Source organism: Passer domesticus, chromosome 10 (genome assembly GCF_036417665.1).
Source record: "Passer domesticus isolate bPasDom1 chromosome 10, bPasDom1.hap1, whole genome shotgun sequence".
NCBI classification, from domain to species: domain Eukaryota; kingdom Metazoa; phylum Chordata; class Aves; order Passeriformes; family Passeridae; genus Passer; species Passer domesticus.
Window position 1 is genome coordinate 23,709,834 of NC_087483.1, and position 24,352 is coordinate 23,734,185.

At 35.7% G+C, this 24,352-nt stretch overlaps 1 protein-coding gene across 1 annotated transcript in view; it reads right to left on the reverse strand.

The window, feature by feature from the left end:
• Positions 1–2,805: 2,805 nt before the first annotated feature.
• GAD1 (glutamate decarboxylase 1) overlaps positions 2,806–24,352 on the reverse strand; it is a 33,613-nt gene continuing 12,066 nt past the window's right edge. Inside the window, exons 6-17 of the mRNA XM_064434502.1 lie at positions 23,697–23,787; positions 19,046–19,158; positions 17,582–17,697; positions 17,405–17,484; positions 17,146–17,200; positions 15,930–16,046; positions 15,746–15,810; positions 12,393–12,471; positions 10,660–10,809; positions 9,213–9,320; positions 8,445–8,534; positions 2,806–6,927 (exon numbers count right to left, since the gene is read on the reverse strand). Coding sequence (XP_064290572.1) covers positions 6,754–6,927; positions 8,445–8,534; positions 9,213–9,320; positions 10,660–10,809; positions 12,393–12,471; positions 15,746–15,810; positions 15,930–16,046; positions 17,146–17,200; positions 17,405–17,484; positions 17,582–17,697; positions 19,046–19,158; positions 23,697–23,787 — 1,238 coding nt within the window. The 3' untranslated portion in view covers positions 2,806–6,753. The remainder of the gene's footprint in view (positions 6,928–8,444; positions 8,535–9,212; positions 9,321–10,659; positions 10,810–12,392; positions 12,472–15,745; positions 15,811–15,929; positions 16,047–17,145; positions 17,201–17,404; positions 17,485–17,581; positions 17,698–19,045; positions 19,159–23,696; positions 23,788–24,352) is intronic.

Genomic DNA, 24,352 nt, shown 5'->3' on the forward strand with positions numbered 1-24,352 from the left:
CTGAGTAAAAATTAACAACTACTCACTGATATGGGGTATTTACAGCATGGAAACTAAGCTTGATTCTTTTGTAGTGGGAAAATCCCCCACACCTTTTCTTGAAAAATTGTAGACTGATAGAAGAGCCATGATGTTCAAAACATTATGAAGAAATATAGTACCCCTGAAACATAACTGAGTCAGGTACAAGTAATAGATTTTAAAGTGCAGCCAAGATAAGTGAACACAGTGAATTATTGTAGCAGCATACCTACAGGCAAATTTAAAACAATGACTTATTAAGAGTTGTGGTTGTAACAAATTAGTAAAAGTCTTTTTTTTTCCTTTTTTTTTCACAAAGAGGAAATCCTGCTGTAATCAAAACAACTGTGGTTCTTTAGGTCAGCACTGCTAAAGCCAGCATGTGGAGATTTCATGCTGCTGCCCAGTGAAGCTGTGCTCCTCGAGGTAATCGAGAGCTGTGCTAGTGTGGTTAGTGATGGCCAGGGCTGTGAGTGTGGCAGGAGAGTGAATCACCTGAGAGACAGTCAATAAGGGCCTTGTCTTCAGAGGGTGCTCACAGCCAGAAAATGCAAGAAGGAACCACAAAAAGCCTCAAACTAATGGAAATAAAGAATTTATCTAGTGATAAGACCGGATGTATATCCACGAGAACAAATGTCAGTCTTGCCCTGTGGGCATCCTTCCCAAAAGTAAAGGAAGAAGCTTAATTGAGATTAATGGCCTTTTTTCTGAGGCCCATGGGAAGTCCTAATAAGGCAATGTGTTAAGCAGTGAATGTAATTTATAATACATGCAAACTTTAGAAGATATAAATAGCATATGACACTGAATTAGAAATGCCTTATGCCTTTCTCATGCTGCTTTTTACAGACATTTTCACCTGTTGGATTTAAAGTAGCATTCAAGTTTCTATTTTTGGGAAGGCCAACATACCTGCTTTATGCACCAGCATAATTGAAACTCTTAATGATACCACACTGAGTAGACACTATTTCGAACCAGCTTACACTGTGGTCACAGATGATAGACTTCTATAATCTGAGCTAAAATAATTGTACTTACCTGTGTTGATTTTGCTTGTAGTGACATTTTTTCTAGGTTTTCTTGAATGTTAAACTTAGTTTTTTTCCATTTCCTATCATCTGCATTGATCTTACATATTTGTGCTCGCACAGTCGTGACACAACACCTTTCCACAAAAAGCAAGGCCATACATTTTTATATAGTAATTCCTGCATCAAACCAACCATTTGTAGATGAACCAGACTGGTATCCTGTTAAAAGGTATGTAATTTGAGAATTTCATATGATAGAGATTTAACAATTTATATAAATATCCATATTTTTAAGGGTAGGGGAAAATAATTCACTGTTTCCTTCACTATATACTTGTTCAATATTATACTTCCACTGTCCTGAAAAATCCTACACAAAACAGTCATCATCGTGCAAAACTTAATTTTTTCTGATACACACTGAGTATGTAAGGCATGTACATTCTTCTCATTTATACCAATGCATATAAATACACTCACAAATATACATCTCAAGTATACTTATCCAGTCTGATTCAGGTGCTGAACAGAGTACTTATACATAGGAGAAATAACTCAAGGTCTTCAGCTTTTTCTCTTATCATCATTACTAAACAATGTTCCATTTTTCCCCAGTAGATAGATCTATTAAAGCAGACAACCAGAACTTTTCTCAGTCTTTACCAGGTCTAAATAAAATCCTCTTCTTGCATCTTACCTTTTCTTCTAACCAAAATTTTAATTTTGCTTTGTCCAAAAGTCTGGTTCTTTCAAATACTCAAAGGAAACAGAAATCCTTCTGCATTTTGCAGCCATCCTTCCTTCCATCTTTTGCTTTCAGACAGTGCTTGCATCTTCTCATCTCCTCCTCCCTTAGCTGCTGTTCTTGAGTGAACACTGCTCCCAGTTCATGTATCGTCACCCTCAGCATAACTGTCAGGACTTGCAAATTACAGAACACTACAGAGGAAATCCAGGCAGGTGTGATTCTGCTGACCACAGAGAGCTGTGCTAACTACACACAGCCTTGTTGTGGTCCCAACATTTTACTGACCAGTCTGTGGGTAACCTGAACATTCCTTAATATTCACACCATACAATCATCCTCCATAATTTTTAGTGCTTTGCACGATGGCATTTGCATGCTACACTAATTGGCTTAATATGTTTCTTGCATGTATTTTTCTCGTGACTAATTTGCTTCATAAAATATTTAACTTGGAAATAAAACTGTTTTTAAGATAACTCATCCTACTTGAAGGATGTTCATCCTACCCCAAAGCAATCAAAATAAAATTTCCTATATACTGTTAAAATCAATGACAGTTCTATAGATAATGCATAGAGCAGCAATTAATCAGAATTTATCTATACCATGAAAAAAAGAATTTTATATTTTAATGAATTCAAAATGTACTCTTATTTTTCAATCTATTTGGTGTAAAAAAATGAAATTATTTTATCTCCTACAAGAGAATAATGGGTTACCCCAAACATGGTCTAGAATCCAAGATTTTAAAGCACATTTTTCATATTACACACATTAGTAATGTCTCAACCATCCTGTCCAAACTGACCAAGGTTCTGTGCTTGTGGTTCTTTCTCAGTCTCTATTGGTACAAGCTCACATTCAATCCACAATTAAAATTAAAAAATTGCCTTAACATTTGTCTTACTATTTTTAAGGCAAGGGATAATGTTACATGGCTTTTGTCTCATATTCTTAAGGAAACAAAAGATCTCACAAAAATTATATGAGACAAATTAGTAATTTTTAAGATAAACTTTTATTGAAAAATTAAAACTGCATTGCATAACTTCTTTATAACTTCAACATTTCTTAAACCACAAAACAGAGATTCTGTTTAAAAAATCTCTTCATATTTTTCACCATTCAAAAAACAGATTATGAGCTAACTTCATGATGATTTTAAAATTCTGGATTATTCCCAAGGCCCCTGCTTCTGGCTGTCTGTCATGAATGGTATAATCTGTCTTCTTTAAAAATTACATTTAATAACACAATCAGAACTTTTCTCATTCAAAATCACCAGCTGCTCTTGATTTTTATCCAGTGGTCAGTCTTTTCCAAATAAATTATATCAGTTCATAAGCACTGCAGCTACCTGTTCAGCTAAGATTTTGCCTATTGCTTAATTGATCTGAATTCACCCATGCAAAGTTACAGTGATTGTCCCTGTGATTTTAAAGGCAAAATTGCTAGCTCAGAGTGTATTTTAAACCTCAGAAAAACAAAGTTGCTCACCTGGAATTAAAATGCTTTACATTAGTCAATACTCCTGTATATCCATGCATCCTAATCTCTCACAGTCAATAGTACATGGATTTAAAAGAAGGAAAGTTCCAGGTCAGCGTTAGTCTGAGAAGCTGTGGCATATTACTCAGATGAAATTACCTAATAAGAACAGAGATGAGTTTTCTCACTAATGACTGTAACAGCTCTGTTAAAATCAGTTAACCAAGTCAGAAATTAATACGAGCATGGTTCCTGTTGAACACAGTATATGTGACAGAAAAACACCCCAGAGACTGATATTAGAATCAAAAGCTTTGCAAAAATCCAATTGTGGTCATCTGTGTCAAGACAACACTGCAGAAAAGCAAGATAAATGCAGAGGGTAGGAAGATAAATCTAAGCCCTCTATCTTTAGAGACAACACCTATGCATTAACTGTCTTGCTTCCAAAACAAGCAGGAGGAGCTCCATTATTCCCACTTAGCTGCAAACCATCAATGGCAATAGGAAGAACCTCTGATGCTTTTAACCTTCAAAACACAAGATACTCCATAAAAGGAAGAAGCAGAAATTTTAGTAAGGAAAATATCATATGTGCACTGAGGAGCTCTAGATCTGTTTCTGACTCCATCCCAGAAGTGTCAGGGGCATGCTGTATGAATGCCATCAGCTGTGTCATGGTCCTTCCTACAGCTTCATGGTCAGGATGAAGATGGTTCTCTTCACCTCGTTTATATGCTTCAAGGAGAATTAACATCTCAGACACATTAAACTACTAGTAGAATATTGAGATGGTGATCTGGTTACAGGGTTCATGAGGTTAAAATATTACGGTTAGAGGACTGAGGGGAAGATAGAGCTTTAGTAATACTGTTGTTGGCAAGGGAGGTGAAGGAAATCAGAAATTCCCACCTAGGAACTGGGGAAATCATAAGAACCATGGTGTTTGTGTGGAAGACATAAAATCCTCTAGTGAAGCTGTCACCAGTTATACATCTTTGGATTAATTATATTAGCTCATATTGTTTTCATAAACAAGAAGGACTGAAAGAATTTTTTCCATCTTCTGTAGCTGCCCTTTGAATAAAGTAAAACTGAGACCAGATTTCAGACAGAAGCCTGAAATAAAAATGTGACATTGTGCTTCTTCAAAACAAACTTCTTTCTGTACTCTAAGAACAGCTCTCAATGAGAGGTCCTCTAGTTTTGATGAACAGCTGGTACCTATAAAGAATGGCATTCAATATCATGGAAGCTAGTACTGAAGTCAATGTTAATGCCAGCTACATCTGTAGTGCAGGCCTCAGGTCATACAGCATGGATGTTTACACCAGGAAACATCAAGTATTGAATACACAGTAATACAATAGGCTTATACATGAGGAAGATTGGTGTTGAAGATCAAGAAGGCAGGAAACCAACTACACAGTCTTAAAAAAACCTAATGAAAGAAATACTGTGTTGGTAAGATTACTAGGGGATTTAATGATATGAAGTAACAATGCAGATCTATTTTAAGTCATACTCATAAATCTGAAGATTAGATTCAACTCAGTTGGAAGAAAAGATGTTACAGAAGGTTATGAAAGAGGAATAAGCAAGAGTCCTATGAAAAGCTGGAAAGGCTGTGCTGCAGGATACAGCATTTACCATAACAGCTTCTTCCTTCTCCCTGTGCTATCACAGCCACAAACATGAGACACCATCCTCAAAAGACAGCCAGTGGGACCTGCAGGGTGGAAATCTCTCTTGCCTGGAGGTGTCCTTCCACAGGATTGACAGGGGCCAGAGAGACTGCAAAAACAGCATGGTATGACTGTATTTCACATAAAGTTCCTAAAATAATTGAATTTTTTTACTGACGTGGAGGGGAGAGAGAAAAAGCAATTAATTATTGCTTTGCAAAGAATCAGGTATGAAAACACTTGAAATTAGCATATTCCATTTATCACCATGACACTAACTCAGTGAACAGAGGATTATTGAATCTCCATTTTGTTCCACTACTCTGTTTCCAGTATGGACTTTTCCACTCAGTAATATTGATTATCTAATGATTAAAATTGATCAAGCTGCAGATGAATCTGGTGCCTATACTTTGAAAAGACTAACCAGTTGAAATTATTGGGACAAGCTATCTGTGTTAAAAGATACTGAGGTTACTTTTGGTTTTATTTATTTTAAGCTCCAAACAGATAGTGAAAGAATGATGCTGGTTAAAACTCCCACAGAATTTAGTTAAAATGGTCACAGGGTCAGTTCTGAAATAAAACTCAAAAACAGGGGCCTTGGTTAACAATCAATATTCACTAGAAAAGCATTCAGAACACTGAACAGTCTGACATTACAATAAATAAAACTGAAATTTCTAATAATTCTAATAGATTAAAGGGATCCCATAATTTCATAGTCTATACACAAGATCAGAATTCCTTATCTTCAGTAAAATTATCTGTAATTTATTACTTTAAGGGCACTAGGATTTAAACAAAAGTGTCAACTAATATTTTCGTATTTTTTCTTTGGCTCACAAAGACACTAAAATACCATAAACATTATTTAGAACTTCAATAATATATAAATAGGTTACATTACAAACGGAAGAAAATACAAGACAACTCTTCAGCATGGTAAATCTCTGCATATAAATAAGCAAATATTTCAGATACCTACAATTAAACAGTTATCTTGCTGTAAAACTATTACATTAAATCCTTTTACACAAAGTAATTTAACAATAATATACACAATCTACACAAATTAACCTCTAAAAATACAGCAATAATATACCTGTTACAATGACTCTGCTACTGTGATCCCCTGATTTGACACTAAAGGGCAAGTACAACTATTTTACTCAAAGGTGCTCTTAGAGATTGCTGTTTTGTATGTGAGAAAAGCACCAACAATAAGATCTAATACTGTTATACATTTTCTTTAGCTCCTAAGAATCTATATTTTAGAAATGTTTCTATATGTCTATTTCTGTCTGGCAGAAAAACTTGTAGCACATTATCCACATCAAAGTTGTTGAAGGAAAACTTAATTTTCTTAAAGTGGAAAACATGCTGTGGCTTTGATCTAAGTTTATAACCACTTTATATATATATATATGTATGTATATATATAATTATATATATTTATTTATACTGTACATATATACTGTGCAGAGTTCTTAATTTGCTATTTTAATACCTATTAATTTTCTGCTGTCTACAATAAACAAGACCAATGTAAGAGTCAATAGTAATTCAACTTCAAGATAATACATTTTCCCTCAATAATATGATCTACCAATACATATATATTTCAGTAGCCTATAGCTGTTTTGTTCAAGGATGTCTTAGGAGATTGCAACTTACAGAAAGAGGATTTCCTTTAAACGTGTTCTGCAGAACTGGGTTTAAAAAACAGCCAGTGCTGGAAAACAGTGAATTCAAGAAATAAATAATTCAACCACTACAGCTCCTGCCCCAACCTCTCAATTTCCTCAATGAGGAAGTCAATGTCAGACTTAGTTGCTGCTGGGTTGGAGATGACCATTCGGAAGAAGTTGACTTTGTCACCCTGGGGCTGATATCCAACCATGGTGGTACCTGACTCCATCATCAAGGCCTTGATTTTCGGTGCCACCTTTATCATAAAATAAATTTAAAAAGAGAGAGAGACAAAGAAAGAAGAAAAAATTATTCTTTCTTTGTATATCACAGCATTTCTTAATTCAGAGAAAATAAATTGACAGGCATTTGCAGGCATTTGTTTTAATAAAAAATGTCTGTAACAAGGAAAAGGTTGAAAAACGAAATATGCAGGATTGGCTATTTAAACAAAAATTGACAACAATAATTTCCATCTTTATGATTTACAAATTAATAGTATCCCAGAGTATTCGCTATGTAATAATTTTATATATTAAATGTATATCTCATTTCTTTGTGCTTCTGTATGAATGTCCACTCCAGACCTTTTTGAGGGTAGTGGATGTTTTCCATGAGAATATTATGTATTCTGAAAGCATTTTGTATGTGGGGACAACAATGGAAATTTTTCAACAAGATCTATGTCATAAAGAATTTTTTTTTTGTTAGGATAAGCCATGGAAACCTTCCAATAGTTTTGCAGTACTGTGCATTTACCACAATCTCACTTCCTTGGTTTAATTTACAAGGAATAATGTCCTGACAGTCTTAATATTTGGTATTGACTAAGCCCAGTTTTTCCATCCAGACCTTCATTCTCCTGCTCTCCTCTCTGCCAGGCAAGGTCAGATGTCTGGCTCTTTTACTGTTTTGTAGAATGCTTTATGATGTCCTCTAACATTTAACAGGGTTAAATCAAATATTTCATCCCTCTTGCTGTTTCTTACCTCTATCTTCCTCTATTCTCTCTTTTTTTGGCAATTTCTTTATCTAATATGGGACTGGCTTGACCCAAGAATTTTACCCAAGAATTTCTATTCTCTTTCATTCTCTTTTCCCATTGTGATGCAGTCATTAAATCCTCTACAAAATCTCCCAAGTTTGCTCATTCTTCTCCCTTCCTTAACACACACACACACACGAAAGAGCAATTACTCTTGACACCATGATATCATTCTTTTGCCTCCTGAATGTATTTCATTCCACTTCTGTCTAAAACACTACTACAAAATCACTGTATTTGGCTTCCCTCAAGTCCTGAATAACATTATATCTTTTCTGGTGGTGCTTCTATGATGCCTTCACTTTCCTCTACCACTTCAAATAAACGTATCCCAAAGTCCTCCAAAGGGTATTCATTTTCACTGAAATGCATTAATGCATTGGCATTTAAAACCAAAATAAATACCTGAGAAGGAACTTACATGTTTTCATGTCCTTTACCTGTCCAAGCATTTTCAAACAATTACCCTTCTGTTTCTCTTATTGATAAGCTGTCCTATCCAAAACCTCTGATGTCTGTAGGCCTAGCTACTTTTTGGAGGCTTGTAACACTTGTGAGCACAGGATAACTGAATATGTTCTGAATCTGATTCTATAGGGAAAACATTACTTGAGCATCAATATAAATAAAAGACAAAAGTGAACAAATTTCAAGGTCATAACAAGCAAAGGAGAACTGATGTCTCAGAATTTGGAATTATCTTTTTACATTTGACCAAAAATACTTACCCTGTGTAACTTCTCTCTTCTCTCATCAGAGTCTGGCATGCCCCTGAGACTTGGAGGAATATACCAGAAACATACATTTGTATGCTCTGGCTGCAAAAAGAACCAAACATATGCATCAATTAAAAAAATTATACAGATCAGTCCCACACTAAAGGCTAGTCAGTAGCATATTTTATCACAGACATGAAAGACAAAATACAGTATTAACTTTCCTAGTCCTGCATGTTAAACAGACAGAAATAGATTACAGTACTGCTGCTTGCCTCTGCTGCCTTAGATTCCCTATACATTGTCCCATTTGCAATATTTAGGTTGCTAATGAAGTGAAAATGCTTTTCACCCTTGTGCAGTTCTATGAGTAACAGTTTTTCAGGATCACAGCAAGGGCAACCCAATTTTGCTTTCCTTAGCAAAGGGGGAAATGAAGTTTATACTATGATCCAAAGGTTTATGTACTGGCACTTGCAAAAGAATATACAGTAAAAATAGCAGATTCTCAGTTATGCACTAATAATCTCAGTATGAGTAGGTTGTATTAAGGTAATCATCATGCCCTAAATTGAGGGCATGAAGGAGAGGAGGAGATAAACATGATATTTATGGTACAAAACCGCATGATTTGACAAAAAATCTGCCCACTTATGTAGTTCTTTAGAAAATAGTCATGTAGTTCTTTAGAAAATCAGAGCAGTTATGCATAGTTGTCTTGAAGAACTGTGAGAAGCATGAAGACAGATTTGGCTCATACATATGTGAAAGCAAACTTACCTGCCCTTCAAAAACCATCTCAAATTCTTCTCTGTTTTTGATTTTAGTGTAGAGATATTCTGCCAGCTCCAGACATTTATTGATCTGATTTTCAAATCCTACTGTACCCTATTTTAATAAGAAAGTAGGTATTAATTATATGGTCATTTTTTTTTTCCTGCTCTGATGCAATCACCTTTTTCAGATAGGTTTCACTCTTAAATATTTTCAGGCAGAAAATGTTTAGCAGAATTATTTCTTGTAACTTAAAAGTAGCGTTAATCAACGGTAAAAAAGTGGCTAAAGGTGGCCCAATTGTAAGACACTATTTGGTTTGTCTCATTTTAAGACAATTTGTTATGAAAATAACATGGATTTTCACTATTTTTAGTAGATTATTTTAGGCCTTTTATATTTTTCGAGTTTCCAAAAATATTATGGATATTATGACCTGGCTTCACAGCTATTGCTGAAAGACCAGAAACTTGGAATGGGAATCCAGTTGAAAGTGTAAGAATTAGGAAGTAAAATATTTCCTGTGAAGAGTTTGCTAGAAATGTGCATTTAATCAGCAAGCAGAAGTCTGCAGTATGTTTACTAGAAGTCACTTGCCTACCACCTGATATCTTGTCAAGGTCATAATCCCAGAAAAAGTATATGAATACTGATAATAAATAGTTGGGTTCTTTTTTTTAAGTACACTTTGTACATGAATGAAGAAGCAAGCATTTTCTCCCAAAGTAAAAATTGGTTTATGATTTTAGAGTTTATCATTACATTTAATATCAGTTATATTTTAAAAATTAGACTCTGGACAGGTTACCCAACTGGATTCCCATTTTGCCAGCAGAAGATCAAGAATAACAGTAATGAGATGACTGCAGATAAAGCAATAAAAATGGAATGTGTTTTCTTGATTACATGAACCTTCATCTTGTGAACAGGTAAGCCTGGACAAAAGCCCATGCTTCAATTCAGCCATCCAGGCATACCACAGTAATACCAGGTAATCAACTGTGGAATCATCACTTGGGCAATGCTTCCTCAGAAAAAGGCTTTGTTTTAAGTTAAAAATTTGCTTATAAAATCTATTCATTGAAATGTCATGTTCAAAGGGTCCTTGTAAGTCATCAAGGCTGCTCTGCTGTTACAAATAATCTGTCATAAAATACGTATCCAAGTGTAGAGCATCACAACAAGATATCATTTTGGTGCCCTGCACTCAATGGCTTTTCTGCAGGACTCATCTAGTGACTTAATATTTCTTCTAATTGCCATCTGAATTTACTGACAGCTAGCATTGTTCTATAACTCACATACTTCCTTTCTGAGTCAATACTTGGATATTTGTGTGTTTAGAGATGGTAATGACATAAGCATTTATGTTAAAATGAAGTATTCCATTACATGACACTTAGAAATTAAATAAATACATTTCTGGTTTTTGAGCTAAACTTTTGTTATTTACCTTTGCTTTCCACATCAACCAGAATTTGAAAATGTCTACATGTCGACCACACTGTATTGCCTTATCTCCAGTGTCATAGGAGACATCATACTGTTTGTCTGGCTGGAAGAGATAGCCTGCACACATTTGATTGCAGCCTTGAAGAATACCCTACAACAAAAAACACGTACACTTATCTGGCATTTGTGCATGAGAGAATGTACACACTAATAATGTATAAAAATGTATTTCAAACATGTACAGGAGGATTGTTCTTTGATGGGACACATTATAACATACTGACCTTGTTTTGCAAACCTGAGCCACAAAATTAATTTCATTAACTTAAGGTGGTTCTCTTAGAAGTCTCTGAGTAGCCATATGATTTTACAAACACAAACACCCCCCTGGGAAAACATTCACAGATTAATCTGGATACTTAGTTTGTGATATTAGCTTTACGCACTTCAATTTATAAGGCTATGTTCTTTAAACTTAAATTTATGATTTGTTAAATTACACACGAGAATAAAGCTGTGGTCTCTCAGTGCAACAGATTACTACACAAAAAGGAGTTTAAAAGCTTATTTGAAGGTTTAAACTTTGTATGTTGTTTATGACACTTAACATTAGTGATAAATATAAGCACAAATGACATAAACTGGACATCTTTTGCATATAAATAAATATGGTTCACAGACTAATAGAAATCTAGGGACTACTGGTAAAAATGCCTGGTGGAAACACCAAACAGCAAATTCCTGTATGTTACACAGAAGTCTTACATGTGACATTTCTAAAATGCTTTGCATTTCCTTTAGAGTTTATAACTGGTTTTTGCAAGAAACTTGAAGACACCAGTGTGTCTCATAAATACAAAAACATCGATCAAAGTTCTCATATAGAGAACAAAAACTCTAGCCAAAATCCTGCAATAGCTGGCACAATAAGCATGCATGCCACTAAACAAAGGCTCATGCTTGCCTTTGACAGATAAGGGAAATTAATGCTGTGCTCCTCAGTTTAGAGATGGATTGGTTGGAAGAGCAATGGCAGACCTAGGGCTGCAACTTCCAACTCTCCATCCCAATTCTACACCCAGGGATTACTTCTTCAACTAAGTGCTTCTAGTAGCAATTGGCATACAAGAGGTTAGTAGACAACATCATTAGTCCTATCCACATATGATACCACACATGATATGATTTTCTTTTTTTATAATTTAATAAAAATATGTATTTCTTAAAAGAAACAAGACACAAGGTTTTCCTTTAATTGATGACAACTAAGAATCTAGATGCTAGTCCTCAAAGAGTCATAATAAGACCAGCATGTTTTCTTCTCAACAGAACTGGGAAACTGCTAAACCACTATGTAAGGTAAAAACTTGCTTCTTCCTTAAGCAGTTTAGAGTGTGACCAAGTACTAAGACTGAGGCTCTATGTTCCATATATCAAACAATGGGGCAGGTGCTTAGATGAAGTACATTAGCATGGCTCTATTGCTGCTATCAGAATATGCAAAGATCCAACAGGTGAGGATCTGACCCATGCTGTCTACAACTTTAATTAAAAAAAGCCAAACCCCACAGGACAGATAAAACAAATTCCAAAACACAGTGTAAATCCACACAATTATTCTTTCCAAAAGAAGTTTTGAAATTAAACAAATTTTGCAGTACCCTCTTAAAAAGTAGGGCTTGATATTTACTTTTGTTTTCTTTTTAATGTTTAATTATTAAATATAAGGCAGACCTTCTCCCGGACAAGAATGGCAGAACATTGTAACAACACTCCCATCATCTTGTGTGGATTCCAAGTGACTGAGTTGGCTCTGCAAAAAAATTACACATTCAGATAGGTCTGGAAAACAGGAACATAATCTGAAGCAGTCACCTTTGTTTTCTGCTTTCACCTGGAAATATATGGAGTTTTGACCATGATGATATCACTATGGGTATTATTGCTGTCTTAAGTGTCTTCTTTCCCAGCTATGCTGTCCAGGCAAGGAAATTTTTTCATGCTAACATTGCAATGTCAGACTTGTGATTATTTTATATTATTACTAATACCAGCTAATTAGTATCAGACTGATTAGCTGAGACAGTAATATCATCCCCAGAAGAGCTCTCTTCTAGAAATAGCACTAATAAAAATAACAAAACCACTTTCATATGTTCTATTGATTCAAGGTACTGATGGGGAAAGTGGGGGTGTCAGACAATTAAGGGACTAATATGAATTGTGGGAGAATACAGTTCTTTACTGAACAGCTGCTGGAAAAATAGAAAGGAAAGAAAAAGACATTTTGCATGCTTCCCTGCTTTCCCAGTTAGAGCCACAGCCCTTGCTTGTCAAGCCCAGGGACTGTTAAAAGGCTCTAAAACTGTACATCTTATCCTACCATTCTCTATGTAAAGCTAAAAATTTCTTACATGTAAACACAATTCAATGCACAAGATCACCTAATTTACATGTCAAACAGATGTTCTGTATTTTAACATACTATCCTAGACAGTTTAATGGTGACACTGAAATAAATGTGCCAACGTTGCACATCCATTGACCTTTTCACCCTAAGTAATTAATTACCAAGCGTCCCCTTGATTCACTGCATGTTCCAGAGAAGCAAAGTGCATAATTGTATTTCACAGACTGTGCATGTGTTTTTACAATGTGGTTGAAAGAAAATTAAAAGGTATTTCCTCCTCTTCTACACCCTGCTCTCAGAGGACACAGACACAACCAGTTTCTCTGTTTTGAGCAACACAGTGGTGTCTTCACCCCAGTCTGGGGACCACTGATTTCTAGATCCAATTCCAATCCCTGTAGGTGCTAGGTTAGACTGTAGCACCCTCAGCTGAAGGAACAGTGCAGCCTGTGCTGTATCTGGGGAGCTCACCATCCATCTAACATCCGCTGCTTAAGCAGTGCAAACCAGCAGATAAATAGCTCAGACTTATCTTTTAGAAAAACTTCACTAATAGTTCAGATGGAGCAGTCAGGAAAAAGGAATTTATATAACAACTTATTTCCATTTGAAAGCACCATGCCTTCAGTTTAGCACATTCATTTAACTTTCAGGGTTTCAAACAAAGACAATTTCAAGTCATTCCTCAGAAGGAGCATTAGGTTTATTTTAACATGAAGCTGTCACTCTCTCTTCAGTGCAGCAGCAGCCAGAGGCTCTCCTACCACAGGCAACCCCATCTCTGTGCCATGGCAGCATGCCAGTCCTCCATGCCAATGTGTCTGAGCAGGCCAGGAACAACCTGTGTTATCAACAGACCCCAGCTGGGCCCGTGACAGGCAATTACCCCATACATGTGGGCCCCATCCCATGTTTGAAATCTGTAGAGCTGACTGGGAAAGAAATAATTTCACGCTTCATGGCCTGCTGCTTTCTGTATTTGCTTAAAATTATGGCCTTAATTAGCACCTCAGGGTTGACCTCAGGTCAAAAGGGGTGTGCCAAACTCCTGTGACCAAACCTCTGTATCTTAAGAAAATTATTTTGCAGTGCTGACTTATGTCAACTCATGTTGCCATGAGTCACAAGTAAATTGGACTGGGCAAAGGTTGATGGGATTCTGCTACTTCAGAGTACTCCACACCACATGCTGCTGCCCTTGTGACAGAAAGGTCCCCATGGTTTTTCTGCCAATCCTTCCATACACTATCCTTGCTATTGTACTTCACTTACTGTATGGGATGCCCAAACCTAGGATAGTTTGTTTTCCCTAAGGAAGAGCATTGCTCACTATACTCATTTTACAATTTTACAGGGTGCCCATACTCAGAACAGCCAACTCAAGGAAGCAATTTGGTGCTAATTTAAAAGTACATGGATAGAACTTGCTTCAAATATTTTTTGCTTCCCTGAAGGCTGATACCTGCAATGATGGAAAAGATCTAAATTTTGTGATTCCTCATTGCTTTTCTGATTTTTTTTAGATGGGCACCATTTTATGGTAGAGTGCTTTCAGAGGAAATCTAGAGATCAACACACCCATGGGATTATAAATATAGCATCTTCTACAGACTTGTCATCCTTGGATATGGCTACAACTGTGCCAAGGACTACGCCTGGAATGACTCCTGAGGCAACATTGTAAGAACCAGTGGGAGGGTCACATTCTCACTCTGCTGTCACTACCAACACTAATGCTTTGCCTCTTTAAATTTGATTCAATCAAAGGCTGGCTTCTGGTCTCAGTAGCATCTTGGTAAGCTGGGTTATGTACCTGGGGGTACACACATGCTCTTTTCTGCAGACTTCACTCTGACCTCAACAAGAGCTTCCTGCTTGTTTCATGTGATCCCCACATGGCACCAACACACAGGCCCCTGTGCCCTGACACAGGTGACATCCTTTATGGCCTCTCTGTGAATGACCTCAGTCTTTTCCCTGGTACAGCAGAAGTGTAGCAGCTCTGTCTATCATAGTCCTAAGCCTTAAAGGTACTGAAACTTGCCCCTGAAAATTGCTGCTAATTCAGTCTCTAACTCCTCTCACTGTTGTATAAATTTCAAGTCATGTGTGTGTATAAATAAAAGTGATATAAGATTAAGCATATGTATGTGTTCCATTTACAGAATACTCATGAACATACACTCTTTATTTTCCAGAAAACCTGCAAACATCTTTCAGGAGAGAACCACTACAAATTCCCACTGTGGGTATTCATACTCAAACACCTTTCCTGGATCCCTCATTTATCACTGGTATTCTCAAAGCACTACATTTCAGAGATTGTCTAGCTCTCACACTTCATTTTTTTTCTTCAAATACTTCTCCATCCATTCCCAGGCTTATGATCCCTTCAAAGCTATGCATAGAACAACCTCCCTTCCTTTTTGCCAAGTAATATCCTTGTCTTCCTTCAAACCTGCTGAAAACTTATCTCTCACTCAATGGTACATCACAGATTTCTCCTGTAGTATTGTTTGCATCTCCCCAGTTGGAACCTTTCCCTTTGGCCTTGCTATTGTTTAATTTAGTGTTTGAACTCACTGTAGCAAAGTAATATTTTCACAAATTGTTGAAGGGTCATGTACCTTATGAAAGTACTTCAAGAACAGTATTACAAAGAAGCAGTGTGTAGTACCTTTCTATTCCATTCAATTTGTGACGGTGCTTTCGGGACATTAAGAGTCCACCCCCCCAGGCAGCCTGGAAGAGACAGAAAAAAAGATTTTTTTAAAAAAGCTCAACAGATTTTAATTTACTCAGGGTCTAGTAATAAATATTTTAATTCAAGGCCTGACTAGCAGCACGTTTTTGTTACTTACATCTACATGGAGCCAGAGGTTGTATTTTTCACATATATCTGCAATCTCCTGTATTGGATCAAAGGCTCCATATACTGTTGTGCCTGCAGTTGCATTTACAAAAAGAGGAACGTATCCCTACAAAAAAAAAAAAAAAAAAAAAAAAGGTCAAATATAAATTGAGAACACTTTCAGAAAAAAAAAAAAGAGAAAAAAAAAGGAAAATAATTCTGGAAATATTATTTCATTTGGTAACCTAAAAACGTTTTTCTTCCCATGTGGAAGGCACAACATAAGCAACAGTAGTATCTAACTAATCATATACATGGTAAGAACAAACTGGTTTTTTCTTTATTTTCTTGAAACTTCACAAAATTAACTAGTTAGAAGATAAAGAACATTATTTTGTCTAATCTCTTTCAGTGAGGAGATTCAAACAATGTAGTGGAAGATGAGCGATATTCAAGTAAATTTGGGATTTTTACAGCAGTATAAACAAAAATTAATTAAATATTATTTGTAAGCCATGATTTGAAGGCTTGAAATTGTTTCTTTAGTCTTTATCTACTAATAAACAGAACAAAGCAGAACAAAGCAATCTAAAACAAAGGCAATAAATGAGAAACTATCAGATCAAAGAGAGACAATTTTGAATTAGATTAAATAAATGTGAACTGCTATTTCATAGAGTTCCCAAATGTAAAGAAATTAAGAAATAAAAAAAAAAAATCTTGATCTCTCTTTGGTTATTTCATTAAAAATTCATGGGGTTTTTCCACTGCATTGCTTCAAGAAATAGCAATTAATACCTAAAATTCAATCTTACTGTCTATATTTAACAAATATACATGCTATCTACATGAAATCTATAGGATTTTTTAAGGGTTCTGTAGAATCTTTTATGGATTTGGCTAAACTTAAAAGTTTAGACAAAAGATTCTATGTTTCCATGCTTGTTTCCATATATTTCCAATCAGGAAATTATTTTTAAACATCATGAACTACAGTCGTGGTTCAAGAGTTAAAAGTCTTTTGGTTGTAAACAGAAAATGGAAACCTTACCAAGACATATGATAATTCTGTAAACAATACATGAATGTATAATTAAGCACATAAAAATACTGTTATTATATTTACATCATTATAATGTTCTCTTTTATGTCAACACTCTGGCTTCAAAGGAAGAAGCAATTTTACTAAGCCAAGCATTTAAGCACTAATGTTTAAAAACACAAACCTTTTCTTTTGCTTCCAGAATTTTTGCCTCCAAATCAGCTGGTATTATTTTGCCTCTGTAATTTTCACAGAAACAGGAAGACAAAGAAAGTTAAAGAATGTATATGTAAATAATAGACGCAGTTGAAATAATTTAATAGGATTTTCTCAACAGGCCATTAGCAACTTGACACACTGTACTGAATCAGTCCTTAAACACAATAAAACAAATTTAACAGATGAACACATTTAATCTATCAAAACTTTAGTATTCATCCTACCTTTCATTGCATTTTATCAAAATCACATTGTCTGTTCCAAAGCCAAGTGCAGCTCCAGCCTTCTTTATTGAGTAGTGACTCTGCAGCAAACAAATGAACATTAAATGGAGTGGTTGTTTAATGACAAAGCATTTTCACATGTCAGTAAATTAAGAATTAGCAGTGTGTTAAACTCACATGCTCTGAAGTAAAGAGAACCAGTTTAGGGACTGCAGCCATGCCTTTGGTCTTCACTTCAGGGAAATACTTGTAGCGTGCAGCCATTATGCTGTACATGTTGGAGATCGCGCCTCCTGTGAATGAACAAATAAATGAATAATAAAATAGTGATAATGAAAACAAAAAGCATATTATACCACAGACACTTGCGTCTCATTTGCATAATGCAGTGAAAGTGGTAGTGAACTATGAAAAAGCATTTCTCTGAAATGCACTGGCATCTGCCTGAATAGCACAGGACAGACTCTCGAGAAAGCCGAAGTGATAATCAGAATTTCCTAAATGCCATCTCTTTCAATTGCTACTATTTTGTAATACATTCCTAAAAAGTTCGGCTTTCATTGTGCTGCTTTTGCATAAACTTCTTGTTAGCAAGAACAACAGGAATTTATCAACTAACCTGAGATTGAAGAAACGTCACATATTGGATGGATTTATTCCATCTTACTGTAGACATAGAAGTAGATGCTTAAATGTAAATTTCTACAGCTGAGCTACTTCTTCTAAACTCCCTCACAGTTATTTATGGGAAAGAGGCTCATCACAGGCTATGATTCACCTAATTTATTTTCATGTTTAATTTTGAAGAATTTAATACAGGGAAAGCACCTATTTCCCTTGGTTTGCTGCTAAAAAGAGCCCTGAACAATTAGCTCAGTTCCTTGGTGCAGACCTCAAGCTTTAATAAGACCAATCTCACCCCTAAGCCTAGGAGGACTTCTTCCTCTGAAATTTTGTCATTGATGAGAACACAGAAAGATCTGTATTTTTCTAGCAGATAGGACTGGAGTGTGCACTTTATGTGGGCTGTTCCAAAAGGAGGTGGTTTTCTCCTTTATGCCCTGTGACAGGATGGTGTTCCCTCATGCCAAACCCAGAAAAGTCCTGCTGAGCACCCACATTGTCCACACGCTTGCCCAGGACCTCCACATGTTTCAGCACCAGTCATTTCTGTCACTGCTCACTGCCTTTGTGTTCCTTGCATGGGAGGACACATTGTCTTGATCTTTATACTGGAGCCATACTTGTGAATCCAATCAGATTATATCCCAGATAAGGAGTCCCAGAAAGTGACAGACAATCACCTGACTGCGAGCCCAAAGAAAGCAGTACAAGATTTTTGAGAACTTCTAGTCAAAAGGAGCTGTGGTTGCTCAGAACCTCCAGAAGGTCATAAAAGGGATGTTTAAATGCCTAACGGTGTACTGTAGTCAAGTTTTAAATGCCATAGTACATAACCATAGACAGAGATAATTTTTCGCCCCAACCATTCTGTGGGATGTTTAAACAAAGCATCCCTACTTCTACATATCTGACACATTGCTTTGTGTTGGAGATAGTGTGACTATTCAGACACAGCCTATGTTTATTTTAACTTTTGAAGTTTTAATTAAACCACTAAAACAGAGAAGAAAAACTCACCAGGTGAGAATATTCCATCACCATCTTTGTTTGACCATCCAATAATCTCCCTCATCTTTCGAAGTGTTATTTGTTCCATGAGGACAAAAACAGGAGCAATTTCATAGGTAAACCTGCATGGATAAAACAAAAATACCAAATAAGCACAATACAGATACAGATTCTAAAAACACATGACAAATTCCCAGACTGTGATTCTTTGTTAAAATGTTCGAGGTTTCTAAAAGTTTTTCTGTAACTTGAGGTCCTGATCCTGAAACTTTACCCAAGCAATAATCCTCAGGAAGGCAATATTAGAAGTACTGATGAATAAAAACTGCAGCATTAGATATTTTGCAGCTTTCTATACAGTGAATGTAAGACCTAATATTCAACATCACAGCACTGCTGACTTCTGTACAAGGTTGTCCTTTAAAAGAACTCTTGCCCAAGTGCCAATTCCACAGTTGTGGAATAACATACTGTTAAATCCTTATGAAAACAGTGAACTTCACCGAGCTAAACAAAACCATAATTAGAAGTATTGAGCTAGGGTTTCAAAGTCTAAATATAATTAATTATGTGGATTTATTCTGTTGATGATCTCCAAGGACAACTTACTTCTACAATACAACATGATCAATAACTGTCAAGAGTAATTACAAATGATGATTTTCTAATTACCAATTACCAAAACCAAGTCAGCAGTCAACTATTGTATCCATTTAATGAGGGCAAAAAACATTACATATCCTGGCATGCCCTGATGTCAGAGTCAGATATGTGGATGGAAATTGACAACCATACAACTATTTTTGTGATCAAGGTAGATGGACAAATTACTACTGCTGTAAACAAATTCTGCTTGCTGTGTGTGGGGAAAAAATAAAAAAGGGGGAAAAGGAAGCAGAGAGAAATGAAGAAATCAGCCTCTGATTTCCAAAGGAATCCATAAGAATATGACACCCTGACACTTTGGATTTGACTGATATTCTCCACTTGAATAATTTTGTCAAAACTATGTGTTGTCTCTCTAATACTAAAAGGATATTTTGAGAATAGGCACAGCAAACTTGAATGAGACATGATATTAAGACGGGAACAAGTGTCTGAAAGAGCTTTTCTTTGATTTACAGCTACACTGGTTGCTTCCACTGTTAGTATTTTCTTCAATTTTTATGTGTCCTTAGTCCATCAGAGAAACACCACCATTATTTTTAAAATATTCCCTTAATATTAAAGGTTGCAAATTTGTTTAATTATTGTGATTGTTATTTTCAGAAGTCAAAATAATACTTGTTTTTATTATCATTAGAAGTGGCAGAGACAGTTCAATACTGATCTGAAGTTTGGGTGCTGTCACTATTTACAAATGGACAAAATTAATAAACCAGTGTCTGCTAACAGTGGTGTTGGGTTGTTTTGTTTTTAAGCACTGCAAGTCTAGAATATATTCCAATTTTTATTTAGGCAGAATGATCAACTGATGTCCACAGGAACTCAGCAGTCTATAGATCACTGTAGCTCAATACAAGGTACTCTTAAGTCAATGTGATTATTTTTTTCCCCACCAGTTCAAACACATTTTGGGTTTTGTCCTGAGACCTTGCACACTGAATTTTGAATACATTTAAACACAAAGAAAATACTACTTATTTATTCTATTCTGTAGTTATTTTCTGAGTCTCCAAGAACTGACAAGAAATAAATGACAGTAGATGTTTATAAATTACAAGGCAAATGAAGCTACATTAGATGATGGCTATGAATTTATAAATCATGTCTTGTTAAAGTTCATTCCACCTTACTTGTTTTAAACTGAAATTATTTTGAAAAATTCCATAAAACCCAAAAAAAGTGTTTGGCTTAAAAGGAACCATCAGACTTTAGAATCAATCTCCTAAAAAATGCTGATTAGGTTTTCCTATAGTGACAACATCTACAGGTATTTCTGTGAATTAACTATCACAGTTATGAGTACCAGCTCTTTACTAACAGAATGTACTAACTGGTTTTTTGGTAGAAGCCAGTGCTAGCTTAATTCTGCTCTCACATAAAGGACAAATCACTTTATCAGACCAAATAATTCTAGCTACTGTTCTCTTGTTGGCCAGCATGTAAAAAGCAGCCTGAGAATAAACACAGAACATTTTACATCCATTTTCTATTCATAAGCATATCTGCACAATACTGAAAACACCAATATAATACCTTGTCTCAGCTAACAGCAGGCATAAACAGAACTTCCAGATAATATTTATTTTTAACCTCAGCTGGCTGCTGCATGGTGACAGAATGCACTGTGCTACAGAACTGGATGAATAATGAAATTCTGAAATTTCCATGCTGAAGGTCTCATGATTAGAGATTGAGCTATGAATAGCACATTGACACATTATTTCCAAGTCAATGGGGAAAGCTTATTATGTTTATTTTTATATATTATCTTCACAGTGACACTTAAGTAATATTTCCTAATGCTAATTTAAAATTTTAAGGGAGTACAGATGTTTTGATTACTCAAAATTCATATGCAAAAGAAAACACATACTTTTAATTGTTCATAAATATTTTAAGTATTGTTTATCCGTAGAAAAGAAAAAATGGCATATGAAAAACATTCCCTACTATAATTCAATGTTACTGTTGCTTTTATATTATGTGTTCATGTAGCTGTAATAGGTTGGAACAGTTTCTAGGCAAAGGTCAAAACCTGTTCTGGTGTGCTGGAACACTGCTCAAAACAAATACTATGCTCCCCAGAGCTCACAGAGGTGATTTCGTTATTATTAATAACCTTCTCTGTCAGTTCCTTGAATCATATTTACAAACATCTTGCTTTAACCTTATTTGAAATTACTGCGTTACTTGAAAGCACACCATGTTGGTTTTCTGGAAAAAAAAGGCACACTGAGCCTCATGCTAACAAATAGATACTAAACGTTCATGTTCACAGAGAAGTATTTTCAAGATACATTCTTTTTTAAAGCACATATGGTTGAGAAACTAGCTATTTAACAGCTTAAACATTAAAAAAATGGAAAACATCAATTAAAAAGAGTTACTCTTTAAGAAGTGACTAAATGAGTGCAATGTTATTAATAATGATGTCAATACTTTTTTATCCTGTCACAGTCTGCCACAGAGCTGAATTCTTTTATGTCTTATCAGATTTGTGTAATTTCACTGATTACAAAAGGATAACTAAACTGGGATAACTGAGTTAGTCAAATGGGCTTGAAAAAGTGACACAGAAATATTGGTCACAGAGAAACAACCTTTAAGCAAAGTTTTTTTAGAAATGTGATCAGAACTGTTTTCACTTTTAATTGTGCTGCTAAAAAGGCACCTCAAAGCACTTTAAAGCTTTTACGACACTTGTTTAATAATTAAAATATATATTGCTGGGTTTTCCTCCCAATCAGCTTTAAATCTGAATGTCTCCTACTAATTTTAAGCAAACAGAACTAACTGAGATGATTATTACAAAGAGAAGGCTGGTTTTGGCTTGAGTACCTTAGGGTTTTATTTTATTGTTAATGTCACAAAACAGGCACAGCTCTGATATACATAGAGGTGCTAGTCATCAGGTATATTTAATGAACCATATACTCACAGATAGGCCAGTGAAAATATTGTTCATTTTCCAATCTGAAGATAGATTTTGTATGTTATGAAAATTAGCGACAAACTCCCCAAAGCAAAGGTCCCCTTACAGTTAAAACACATTCAGGACTAAGAGAAAGCAGTCTTACCTGCTGAATATATGTACTCTCTCCAAGTTTTTGACATATAGAAATCAAAATATAAATAAAAACTGACTAGAAAGTTGGGTGGGTTTTTAGTGGTTTGGAAGGTTTTTTGGTTGGTTTGGGGTTGGGGTTTTTTGGGGGTTTTCTGTGGATGTTTTTGTTTACTGTTGGTTTTTTGGGTTTTTTTAATAAATTTTACTCTGCTGCAAAAATTCATTATAATACCTTACAATGACATTTAGCTTTCATTAACTTTGAGGTCAAGAAAAATTAGGAAAATTTTCTTATTTGATGCATTCAGATGTCAAACTTTACTTTTTTTATACTTACCTTTATTCATTTACACATTACTTTATTAATCTTAGACTAATTCTTTTATTAGCATAAAATTATTTTTCAGTGTTACATTTTTAATAATTTTGAAGCTACCCAGAAGCCACTTCTTTACTAGCACATAAACAAAAGGTATTGCCTCAAGCCTGTTATCTCTGAAGTCAACAGTATAGAAGAAAATAAATTTTTCCATGTCTTGTGTTCTAGTGTTAACATGTGGATGGCTGCAGACCTGTTCAGTCTAGAGACAAAGCTTTTTTTAAAAAAGAAAAATATAGAGAATATTGGTCCAAAAGAACAGAAGTAATTTCATGTTATTATATTAGAATAATCATGTTTTACTTACCATATGCTCTCAGATATTTGCATTTGTATTCATAAGAAACCTAAAACTTTTCAGTGTTATGGAATTATTTTCATTGTATTACTGACACATTAAGAAAAACATGAGACATTTTTCTGGAAGATGTAACATTCATCATTTAAAAATGAAAATTATTCATATCTGTGACAATACCTATCTACCATGACACATGGCAGCCCGTGTAAGCACCAGTCCCAGACTCTGGTGACAAGACACTGCTTACATGTTTGTGTTAGCAGTAGATGTCAGCCACTCTCCAGCCAAGCCAATAATGTCCAGTCCTGTGGACAGCTGATTGAAAAAGCGAGGGTGACCTGAAAAGAGAATTGAGAGCAACTTAGAACAAACTCTACCAGTGTCTCTCAGGTTTCAGAATTAAACCATCCACCTTTTCTGACACAAATCACAGGTTTGTGCTCGGAATACTTACAGCAAAGTTTTCAAAGCAAGTCCTGCTTATGGGGAGACTGATAGCCAACATTCACGGTGTCTTATTACAAACTCGAAAAAATGCTTCGGATGGGAGCTTCTGTATGGAATCATTTGCCTTTAAAAGAGAACCTCAGAATGGACTGAGCCTGTAAACAGCTCCGGGACCTGCCCAAGGGATTGGGCTACCCATTTCCAGAGCCCTCTTCCGACTTCTGCCGTGCTGTGAGCTCGGGAGAGGAGCACAGGCTGGGGGACACCCCCTCGGCAGTAACAACCTCCAGGTACCGGGGCTATTTGCATTTCAGTCGAGGAAGAGAGGGAGGCTCAGGCGCTTGAGCTGGGGCTGCAAGAGTGAGGCAGGGCTACGGAGGAGCCAGTCTCTTCCCCAGCTACAAGGACACGGCAGAGACGGTTTGCGGGGTCTCGGCAGGAATGTCCCAGCTCTGC